Consider the following 12214-nt stretch of genomic DNA (forward strand, 5'->3'; position numbering starts at 1 on the left):
TGGGTTGATTCTAAAAATGAACATAATCAAAACCGAATTTAAAACACAAAGAGCCAGACTGTGAAACATTAAGTTCTTTAAAAAGCCTGGATGAATTCAGTGTTCTTCCACCTGGTGCCAAAAGGTAATAAAGTAAGAATGTAGGGAATGCGGCAATATGGCGTGGAATTCACAATCTGAAAGCCTCCAGTGGATTGGAAAACCCAGAACACATTTATGCAATTCATTGGAGTTTTATTACATATACTATTACAAATAATGCATAGAACTGTCTACCTTTTACCATTGCATTAAATCTGGACACCATGCTGGTGCTTTTTGTAAAGAATCTTATTTATACTGTTATTACTTACCTGTGCACCCCCCTGTAGTTTTGGGCTTGTTCATGTTCTTTTCTTGTGGGAGTGCTATATAGAACAAGAAGAGATCATGAAATGATGGCAAGCAAACCTCCCGGAAAAACCATTCCCTAGCAGGGGTGCCACTACCAGAAAGGCCCTGCCTAACCTATTTATTTGGCAGAGCCACTCAGAAAAGAGCCACCAAAGATCTTTAGGTTTGGGCAGGTGCACACAGGAGAAGACGCTCCATTGGGTAACTTGATCACAAGCCATTTCAGGCTTTCAAGACCAGCACTTTAATTTGAAACCAGCACTTTAATTTGGATCCAAATGCAGGGAGCCAGTGCAGCCTGCAAAGGAGAAGTGTAAAGATGGTCTTATTCCAGTCCCAGTTAATGTTTTTGCCGCCCTTTCAGGACCGGCTGCAGTTTGTTTTCAAAGGCAGATCCACAATACAACACATTGCAATTGTCTAAAATGTTCTACAAAATGGGTACACTTTTCACACATGTAAAGCACATGGCTCTGCAATTTCAGGAAGTCTAGGTTTCTGTGAAGGGAGCTATTTCTCTGTGGCAGAGAATGTTTTGACTCACTAAAACCAAGTGATCACATATGTGCATAGGGCATGCAGTATATACCCTGACCCCAGAGAAGAAAAACTATTGGATTTTTTAGTTTAGTTTTACAAAAGGCCATGCAGGAATTAGCCGGGGGGGGGGTGTCACAGTATTTTACAAAACTCAAATGTAAAATCCAGTCAAATGACTGCAGGATCCAATCAGTGTTTGTGTGTGTGGACACACAGTTCGGCATCCAATCATGTGAGGCTCCCACCGCCACCTGAAGTTAGAAGTCCAGATTAATGCAGTTCAAAAAGCTGCTCCTGTTCTCCCCCTGCACAGCCCCACACCATTATTTATCAATGAATGAGAAAAGAAACTGCATTTGAAAATGGTCAAAGGTAGATCATTTTCTTGTGAAATTCCCATCATGGTTTGCAGGGTTTTTGTCACGATTACTTTCAAGGTGTCCGAGTAGCATTTGTGAGGGTCCCTTTCATTCTACAAATCATCTCTCTGCACTCTGCAGCCCTCCTAGGTGCCTGTGCTTCCATTAAAGGTCAGGGAAAGACATTGTGCAGCATCTCCTCCTTTGAGGCTGCTTTTCAGATCAGGAAATGTGGGCAGCCAGGGAGGCTGCAGAGAGGAAAGGAAAAGGTGCCATTCTTTGCACTTCTGCAAGATAAGCTATCAAAAGTCTAAACAAACTCTAAAGCGTTCTGAAAATGAGGCAGAAAAATAGAAGTCTCTTTTGCAGAGGAAGGAAAGGACAGAACTGTGGTATAGATTCACCATCTCATCTGGTTTTTCTTAGAGCTGGTTTAGCAACACCAGTCAACCAACCTAAGAGTTGGCTGGGGCAATGTTGGTGTTGCCACAATCATTTCAACACTTCACACTTTGGGTGAGGAACTTCTGTTCCTCTAGGTGATGTTGCACTCCCTATTCCCATCAGCCCTGGTTAACATGGCCAAGGGTCAGGGATAATGGGCACTGAAATCCAAAAACACATGGGATGGGCACAGATTCCACTTCCCAGCATTACACAGAATGAAATAATAGACTGAAGTGGGTGAACTCAAGAGCTGTGCACTACTTCGAGCTGTGTATGAGGAGGGGAGGGGTGTTGTATTCTTGCCTATTCCCCCACATTAGAAGCTGGCTTGCAGCAAACTAGAATATTGGATAGAGGTCCTTGCTAAATTGCCTTTTGCTATATCCCGTTCCCACCTGCTATTCTGGCCCTTTCACACTCTCATCTATTAAGTGATGTGCTTATGTCTGCTCAACTCTCTTTGGAAATGTCAAAACTATTTTTCAGCACCACTCAGGTTCCAGGAACACTGATCTAAATTACACCCATATTCCTGGCTTGTCAGAGCCTTATCTGAGCTGCTGCATGAGCGACGTGCTATTGTCTCTTCTGTCAAACCTTGCAGGCTGACATTGCCAGCTCTCCTGTTACTTTGCCTGGTGCCATGGTGCAGACAGAGCAATGCCCTCTGAGCTAAGGGAAGGCACTCTGGGCCAGGCGCCAGGAAACCATGGGCTGTTAAATCTGTCTGTTTTCCCTAAGGTTATAATTTAGCTGCTCCTTTCCTGCCAAAACCTGGCCATAAAATGGTGAAAGTACTTGACGTGTCACCCCCAACCTGCCAACGGAGCTGGGAATTGGATCCAAAACATTTTTCTTTCTCTCGTTCCCTCTTAAAATGCAGCCGGGTGGAATTGGGATGCAGATATCAGTGCTGCGACTGGTTTCTTTTGGGTCTCTTTAACGAGCCCTTGCTCTTTTGGGTGTACTTCTCCAGGCTGAGACCACCTGAGAAAAAAGTCATAGGATCTGATTCCCTCATTATTAGCAATTGCATTATGATCTCAAAAACCTCAGGGGAGTAGAGAGGGGGTTTATCCCATATTGTCCTCAGAACAGGCCTGTGAGATCAGGAGTGAGCATGCGGTAGACCAGTGGTACCAAAATGTATGGGAAACTGCCCTACTGGAAAAGTCAACCAACAAACTAATTAGCATGGGGACAAGCAAAGGAGGCCATCTTCACCCCAGTGTGGCTCCCCTTTACCACATAACACAGCACAACAGGACAAGGACCTATCCCCCCAACAGCATACAAATCACTATGGCTAAACTGACCCAACAACCAACCCACCCCCTCAAATAAACATGCAAAGAAGCCACACTTCTGCAATCAGCATAAACAAAGGACCAATCCACATGATGCTGATACAAACCCTACACTAACACTATGCAACAGAATGAAAGAACAATGCCTCCCCATCTCTTCCCCCCACCACTGCACTTTTCTCCACTTATTTGTCTGTTTTGTAACAGAAGGACACCTTTAATAGAAACTAATTAAAATAAACAGATCCACGAGACAGAATCACTGGATTTTAGAGTTGGAAGGGTCTTTGGCAGTCATCTGTCCCAACCTTCAGTGCAGGAATCCACAGCATTGAGGCTCTGTGAAGGCAAGACAGCCTGCCCCAGTGTCAAATGGCCCTTTTTACCATTGGGACATTTCTCCTAATGGAATCAAAACTACATAGATATGGAGAATCTAGTCTCCATGATTATAGTGACCGTTACGGCATCCTCCTACTATGACATCATGACTGTTAAGAGGCAAAAGGCTGGCTTTGGGTGGTCAATTTACTGGGCCTCAATAAAAAGTGTCAATAGTATGCTGGAATGGGAAACCCTCCAGTCTAAGTGATGGAACTTGGAAAAGTGGGTTGAACCCTGACAGACAGTAAAAAGCTGCCATTTAATGTAACATACATTTTCAAACTCCTGGCACGGTTTCAGCAGGACAAAGCAAATGCCTAAGTACTGATGATATGAGGCCGCCTAAAATTTTCTGTTGCCTAAATGTTGAGCCTACTGTTGAATTCCTACCTCGAAAATGTGCTGTTTTGTCAAAATACCTTTTGCTGTGATTAGATCGGGCTATGGAATTTAATCAGCGCTAATTTCCACAGTGGGAAATATTTCTGGTTGATTACTGCGATATCGCAAGCGGCGAGGAAAGCCATTGTGCCTCACAGTTTTATAGCCCATCCTAGGCAGGGGTGACTTACAGTGAAGAAATGCATTGGCACTCCAACGCCATAAATTAGATGTTGTTTTTATAATAATGTAGCTGGAGCTGGCAACATTTTATCATAAGTGCTTCAATTCCTGTGGAAAATCGTTGTGTGCTGTATGCTTGATGATGAATTGAGCATCATGTTGGGAGAGCCGGGCCGGGGCAGGAGAAGAGAAGAAATTAATCCGGCTGATTTTATTTACCGGGTGCTTGTGTGATATTTCACCTCCTAACTCAGATGTCTTTTGTCAGGCCTGCCCTCTGCAATTCATTCAAGAAATGAGGTTTCGCTCCAGTAATATCTGGACTAAATCTCCCTTTTCTGAGTTACTCTTTTCCTGGCCCAGTCTAGATCCTGGCTGCTAAACTGGGCATTGAAGGGTCAGCTTAAAACACCTGCTGGAAAACCCTTCACTGCTTTTGAGTTTCTAAGAAGGCTGCTGCTTGGGTCCCCAGTGCATCATGGGATACCAAATGTGAGGAAAGAAGCGCTAAGAAGGAAGAGGAAACCAAGCCCTATGAGGAGCAGTTGAAGGAGCTGGGCATGTTTAACCTGGAAAAGAGGAGACTGAGAGGAGATACGATAGCCATCTTCAAATATCTAAAGGGCTGTCCCATGGAAGAGGGAACAAGCTCGTTTCCTCCAGAGGTTGGGACCTGAATCAATGGCTTCAAGTTACAAGAAAGGAGTCCAGAAGAACTTTCTGAGAGTGAGAGCCGTTTGACAGTGGAATGGACTCCCTCGGGAAGTTGTGGACTCTCCTTCCTTGGGGGATTTTAAGGAGAGGTTGGATGGCCATCTGTCATGGATGCTTTAAACCTGCATCTGTTGTAGAGGGCCCTTGTGTCCCCTTCCAACTCTAGGAGGGTTAGTTTATGATCTTTGTGGTGCAGGGCTGGGAGATCTGGAACCTGCCAGATGTTGCTGGACAACAGCTCCGATCACCACCCCTGACCATTAGCCATACTGGCTGCTGGGACTCATGGGGGCTGGAGTCCAGCTGCGTTTAGAGACCCACAGGCCCCCACCCCTCTTGTGATGTGATAAGGACCGCCATGGCGCCAGGTGCACCCACCTTGCTTAGTCAGGTGTTCAATCAGAAACCCATTCTGGAATGAAAAAGAATCTGACGGTGGTGGTGATCTGTTTACAATGGAGAGTATGGATACCAGGAATCCAGTTGAGCACCTGTGGGTCAGTGGAGCACTGCGATGTGGTCGCAATCACACAGTAACAAATTCAGTGACATGCTTCCTCTCCCAGTGAAATCTGGAACCCAAGAGATGCTGCTGGCTACTGTCTGGCCTCAGAATGTGAACAATCTCACACGCTCTCCCCAAATGGGTGAAGCACACAGGTGCTTGACCCTTCTGCTCCTGCCCAGTGCAGACAACTTCATCAGTGGGAAGCCTGCACTCTGGTTTCTTGCCTTTTCCTTTTTTATATTGAGATGATGAATTGCTATAATCTTTTTTCTTCCCCTTTACGTCCTTGTCCTCCTCCTTTCCTCACAGTGTTGTCTTCTCAGACTGTGAGCCTGATATAATTACTGCGCGGTATGTCTGAGGCTCTTTGTAAACCATAAACGTTACATTTATGATCATGATTATACGGCAGGGATGGGAAACCTGCTGGAATCCGAATCCCATCACCCCCAGGGACTCGCCCAAAGGTCATGGATGATAGGAGTTTTAGTCCAACAACATGGACCTGGTGCCCTCCAGAAGTTGCTGGACTACAATTCCCATCATCCTTGATTTTTGGCCATGCTGGCTATGGCTGATGAGAGTTCGAGTCTAGCAATATCAGGAGGGCACCTGCAGCCTAGTTCAAGGTTGTCTACATATCAGTGGCTAAATTGTCAGTGGCTCCTTGGGATTAGGGTCATTTTATTTTTATTTGTGTCTTAAAATTTACATGCCACTTAATTGCAAAAAAACAAAAAACCTCAAAGCAGTTTTCCAAAAGATAATACAATAAAATGAAGGGGGAAATTACTTGCCCTACCTGAGGATAGTAGGGATTGAATTTGGGGTTTCCTGCATGCCATGTTTGTACACATTGGCCAAGTGGCTGGGGCTGATGGGAACTGTAATGTGAAGGGCACTGGGTTGGAGAAGACTCCCCTAGCGGCTTGCTTCATGTTGATGCAATGCCACATTCCGCTTAGTAATATTCTGGCCTTTCTGATTTGGGGGACAATGAAGGCGTTCAAAGAAACAACTTTAACCTTCTCCTTCTTCCATGTTCGGGCCAAAGGGAGTTGATACACATTCACAACATGCAAAGAGTTATTTTGCCAGAGGTTTTCCAGCAAAGAAGGTGGTGCCAGAGTGGTATAGTGGTCCGAGTGTCAAACTAGGACCTGGGAGACCAGGATTCAAATCCCAACGCAGCCATGAAGCTGACTGGGTGACCTTGGCCCAGTTGCTGCCTCTCAGCCTGACTTCCTCACAGGATTGTTGTGGAGTTTAAATGAAGAATGGAGGAACCACGCTCACCACTTTCAGTTCCTTGGAGAAAAAGGTGGGGTAGGGATGCAACTGAATGAATAAATGGCCAGCTCAGATTGCTCGCGCAGAAAGTTCTCCTGACTTGGCCTTTCTATTTGTGTCCTATGTTCCAAAGATCCATCCTTCGAACCCAGAGATTGTCCCTCTGGAGGCCCTGGGGAGGAAGGTGAATTCTGCCAGAGAATGGCAATGCCAGACAACTTGCACTCACGGCATTTTGATGAGGTATAGCCCTAAAGGCACAATTCAGGGCAAAATACAGTGGTACCTCGGGCTACATACGCTTCAGGTTACATACGCTTCAGGTTACAGACTCTGCTAACCCAGAAATAGTACTTCAGGTTAAGAACTTTGCTTCGGGATGAGAACAGAAATTGCGCTCCAGCGGCGCAGCGGCAGCAGGAGGCCCCATTAGCTAAAGTGGTGCTTCAAGTTAAGAACAGTTTCAGGTTAAGTACGGACCTCCGGAACGAATTATAGAGATGCATTTTAAATAAAAGGGCACATTCTACTCATGTAAAAACACACTGATTCCCGGACCATCCATGGGCCGGATTTAGAAGGCGATTGGGCCGGATCCAGCCCCCAGGCCTTAGTTTGCCTACCCATGTACTATTTCCAGCAATGCACTTAAAGTAAATTTTCTGCTTTTCGGGTTAGCTCTTATCTTTACTGTATCTGACTAACTCTGCTGCATGCCACTTAGAAACTAAAGCGTTAATTGGTATATAAACCGTGGGAAAGAAATGTATCAAGAAATATATTTCTAATGACCAAGTTTTTCCCATCACTTTTCTTTGCCTAAGCACGTTCTGTCCCCCCCCCTCTCCCTCACACGCACACATATGTGGAACTGTATGCGATATAAATATAAAGAGTACCTGCAGAAGACGCCCCAAGCCACGCGCGTTGTTTTCCCGGTTCTCGCCGGGGGAAGAGTCACCAGCTGGCCGGCCGCTTACGGAAATGAGCTTGCGTGGCTGAGAGTCCGAGCGATGTCCAGCAGAGGGCGCCTCAGGCCAATTAAGGGGTCGGCCTCGACCTTCTCGGCAGGATCTGCGACTGCCAGCCCGGCCCCTTTTGGAAGCAGAGCCCGGGCTCGCTGGTGAGACGCCAGCGAGGAGGAGGAGGAGGAGGCTGATCTCACGCAACCCCTCGCGTTTCCTCCCTAGGAAAAAAATGCGCAAGCGGTGCGCGTGGCGGGAGTCAAACTCGCAGCGCATTGAGCAACATGAAAGGGATCTTGTTGAACCAGGAAGGAAGCCACGTGGAGGCTGAGGACGCAGGCCGGATCCAGCCCGTGTGCTCGCTTGTGGGCATTGCTCAGGGAGCTGCCGGCCCCGCCGCTGGTGACCCAGTTGGCACTGCGGCTCATCGCCTACGAGCCGGTGTCTCCAAGGGGCAGCGAGGGGCTCCGCGCCTCGGGCTGCTTTTGCACGACGGCAGTGCTCGGGGCACGCGATCGGGACGCACCTGGTGCGCACGAGTCGACACACTAGAACAAACCCGCCACAATTGGCACGGCGACCCACAAGCCCTCCCAGCTGTTCCCTGCTAGACTTTTCCAGAGCGAAAGCAGAACTGCGAAAGCGGACCCTGGTGGCCAGATAATGAATGGCTGCTTCCTAACACAGCCGGCGCTCGAGCCATTTTGCAAGGTGTGAGAGCCCTGCTGGGGCCCACAGGGGCTGCCCCTGATTGCTGCGAGATCCTTCATAGAATCGGAGAGTTGGAAGGGATCCTGAGGATCAGCTAGTTACAACCCCGTGTCACAGCTAAAGAATCCCTGGAAGATACAGGGCACCGTGTGGTGGAGAGAAGTGTCAACAGTGGAAGTCCCTAAGGATCCAGGAGACAAATGTAGCCTCTCATGTTTCTGTTAAGTCCTTGGCATTCTCCCCAGGCTATACCCCTCACCGCCCCTGCTTTGCGGAATTTTTGCATGCCTTTGATGTGGTCTTGTGCGAACGCCTCTTGCCTGCCTGACAGAGAGGGTTGCGTGAACAAAACTAGCCCACAGTACAAAAGTAAAAATTACATTCATTGCTCCACACACCTTTGTCCCTGGGTACAAATTAGGGGAAAGCATGTGCACCGAAATGCAGAACACACAACAATGCATTAGAGTGGTACCTCGGGTTAAGTACTTAATTCATTCCGGAGGTCTGTACTTAACCTGAAACTGTTCTTAACCTGAAGCACCACTTTAGCTAATGGGGCCTCCTGCTGCTGCCGCGCCGCCGGAGCACGATTTCTGTTCTCATCCTGAATCAAAGTTCTTAACCCGAGGTAATATTTCTGGGTTAGCAGAGTCTGTAACCTGAAGCGTATGTAACCCGAGGTACCACTGTATATCAGAGGGAGAAACTTGTAAAAAAAAATTGGTGAGTGAGAGAAAAAATGTCATACAAAATGTACCTATTAAGAGAAATGGGATTTCCATGCAGAAATATGGGAAGCTCAACTGAAGCTTGGGAAACTGAAAGGAACCACAACTGACAGATTCTCTCCTCTCCAGGCAGCAATAATAAATAATAATAATAATAATAATAATAATAATAATAATAATAATAATAATAATAATAATAATTTTGTAATATTTTCATTAGTTGTACTCCGCCCATCTGCCTGGGTTAGTATCATCTATGCTGCAAGTAGGAGGTGGGCGGGGGAGGAGCCCTTCCTCTCACAGCTCTCAAGATCTGCAGCTCAAGACCCCCTTCTCCACCTCCCCATTTCTTCTCTTGCAATTTGGGTGTGAAGGCTGGCTGGCAAAACTGTGGTGCGGATTTCTGTAAACTAGCCCTGAACTGAAACTGCATGACGAGAGGTTTTTTCCAGCACTCAATTGATTCCACGTCCACCTCCGTGTGTTGTTAAAGGGAATTTGGGAACCAGCAACAGAAAGCGAAGCAGGGCTCATTAACTTCAGGAAGCCATAAGGATGCTGGCAGCTTTTGACACTGACTTCATCCTCCTCGCAGAGTGGGCTGCAGGCCTCACTGGGGCAGTCCCCCCCCCCACACACACCATTTGTTTCCAAGTCCTGCTTATAGCAACCTTCCAAGCACCTGTGAGAAGGTGGCACGGTTCATAGATGGCATGCAAGCAGCTAGGCTTGCCCTTGGAGCATTTTTAGCTGTTGCCCCTGTCAAAGAGCCCTAAGAGCAGGGTTTTTCATGTGTGGCTTAAAAACCCAGATCCGAAGCTTTAGAGCGCTGTAGTCTGGGGAAATCGCATCCCGTGAAACCTGAGCGCTGGGGAGAGAGGGGAGTCTATTACTCGGGATATTGATGCGCATCAATAATTCAGCGCCCCAATCCTTTCTCCAAATGCCTCTTTCCAAATCGCTGCCAGGCAGAGCCAGCTGACATCAACCCAAATGGCGTCCGCACCTGGCTTCGCATCTGGCTTTGCATTCCGAGTCCTGCCTTCACGGTGCCCAGTGAGATGGGCTGCTGAGAGCTTACCTGCTCACCAAGGTGAATGACTTGGGCACGGAGCTCACGCTGGGACTGTGGGCAGAAGGTAGGTCTGGATCTACTGGATGCAACGGGAACCCCAGAAAGGAGCTAGGAGACAGAGTAAAAAGCAGTGGGGAAGGTGGGAGAGATATTTATTAAGAATTTAAGAGGAGCCTGCAGCATCTGGCCTAAGCCCCATCTAGTGTGACATTCTGCTCTTTTACAGAGGCCAACCAGGTGTCTGCGTTGAAGCCCAAAAGCAGGGGCCTGGGCACAAGAGCACTCGCCCCTCACAGCAGTATGGATCCCCGTGGTTTAGAATATAGCAGCACCTTCCCAACACTACTGTTAAAATAGCAGCATCTTAACCTGGCACCTGCGTTCGGGACTCTCCAGCTGTGTAGAAATCAAATCAGATCAGATCTGATCTCCAGTATTTCCTGGAAGTGATGAGCTCTTGTTACCTCCAGGCAAGCATTCTGTGGCCACGGATGAACAGAAGCTTCTTATACTGGCTGATTATAAAATAATCAGTGTGTGTGTTGTTATTTTTTTCAAAAAAAAAATTAAATTAAAATCCCACCTTGTCCATAGATGGGCCACCTGGGTGCAAACTAGTCACGAATATTCCAAAAGGCTGTTATTGGCTGTGTTTGTCATAATTTGTTACAGTGTTTATACTATTTTTGGTAGTTGTTTCAGGTCACTTTTGTGAGGAAAGCAAATAATAGAAGAAGGCTGCAATACTGTGTACGCTTTGTTGAGAATAAATCTCATTTAACTAAACGGGACTCGCTTCCGCCTAGATATGCATAGGCTTGCATTGTTAGAATTTATTTATATAGTGCTTTAGACTGTTCAGAGCACTTCCCTTGTACAATCTCAGTCCTTACAATAACCCTGTGAGGTGGGTCACCTTCTTGCCCCCATAGGCAGATGGTGAGAGAGAGACTGGCTTCAGGGCAGGCCCACCCCCTGAGTTCATTGCTGTCATTGAAATTTGAACTGGGACTCTCCTGCCTTTCTCACAATTAGTGTTTACCCTCATGTATGTATAATTCAAGGCTGGAAGGCAGGTCACTATTTGGGAATTGGCAAAGCAAGGCTTTGCTTGCTGGCAAGCCAGAAGCAGTAACGGCTTGGTCAGGTGGTGACGAGCATCACACATATACTTTACACTGGAGTAGAGGAGCTCATCCACAGCATCACAGACTTGTAGCGTAGTGTCATCTAGTTCAACCCCGTGCAATGCAGGGATCTTTTTGCCCAACCTGGGGCTCGAACCCACAACCCTGAGATTAAGAGTCTTGTGCTCTACCGAATGAGCTATCCCAGAGCTGATTAGCCATGCAAAGTCATCTGCAGGACAGCTGCTGTTGCCCGATGCTGTAGCACTTGAGTAAGGGGAGCCACAGATAAGTTTGCTCATACTTGAGAGCCCAGAGCCAATGCCACTGGGTAGGAATTTCCTTTTCTCCTCATGTCACAGCATTACACAATTGGACAGGAACTGGGTGGAGGGAGCAGGTATTTCCCTTCTCAGAGGCCTGGGGTGCCAGTCTCAACAGCCTAGGGAAGAGTTCCTGCAGAAGGGATACCTCGGGCGTGGTATGCAGCAAAAGGTAATTTCCTGCCATTCATCTCCCTTGTGTTCCTTATTCTTGGACAGCAGTTTTAAAGCACACAGATTTGGCCCCAGCAGCAGAACACAGGCTTTGCATGCAGACTGCATGCATTTCTTTGGTACGTCTGGAAGAGACCCCTCTCTGAGCTGTTGCCAGCCAGTGTCAACAGTACTAGGCCAGATAAACTGGGTATTTTGCCAAGGCAATTTGTTGTGTATACCTCTGGTTGCCATGTGAAACCTTGGGTTTTTCCCCAGAAAGCTTTTGTGACTGGTCAAAGCTGCTTTGAGTGCATGGTTTTATTTTGGCCCAGCTGGGTATTTGCTATTTTATCTTCTTGCTTCTGCTGCTACTATTTTGGGTGGGTGTGGTTTGTTATCCAGCCACATTTGGAGGGCTGCAGGTTCCTCATCCTGGATGAAGATGCAACCCTAGTATCTCCAGGCCTGAAACCCTGGAGAACCACTAACAGGCCGGCAGCATAGACCAGGTGCAGGGAACCTTTAGCTCTCCAGATGTTGCTGAACTACAACTCCCATCAGCCTCAGCAAGGATGACCAATGGCCAGGGATTATGGGAGTTATAGTTCAGCTTCTAGTTG

The 12214-nt window shown here is 47.2% G+C and overlaps 1 protein-coding gene across 1 annotated transcript in view; it reads right to left on the bottom strand.

The window, feature by feature from the left end:
- The window catches only part of LOC309515715 (uncharacterized protein), a 202450-nt gene that overhangs the window by 3233 nt on the left and 187003 nt on the right, over positions 1 to 12214 (bottom strand). Inside the window, exons 6-8 of the mRNA XM_082193820.1 lie at positions 9995 to 10096; positions 7406 to 7692; positions 354 to 407 (exon numbers count right to left, since the gene is read on the bottom strand). Coding sequence (XP_082049946.1) covers positions 7483 to 7692; positions 9995 to 10096 — 312 coding nt within the window. The 3' untranslated portion in view covers positions 354 to 407; positions 7406 to 7482. The remainder of the gene's footprint in view (positions 1 to 353; positions 408 to 7405; positions 7693 to 9994; positions 10097 to 12214) is intronic.

The sequence above is a fragment of the Podarcis vaucheri genome (assembly GCF_965113315.1).
Source record: "Podarcis vaucheri genome assembly, chromosome: 12".
NCBI lineage: Eukaryota > Metazoa > Chordata > Lepidosauria > Squamata > Lacertidae > Podarcis > Podarcis vaucheri.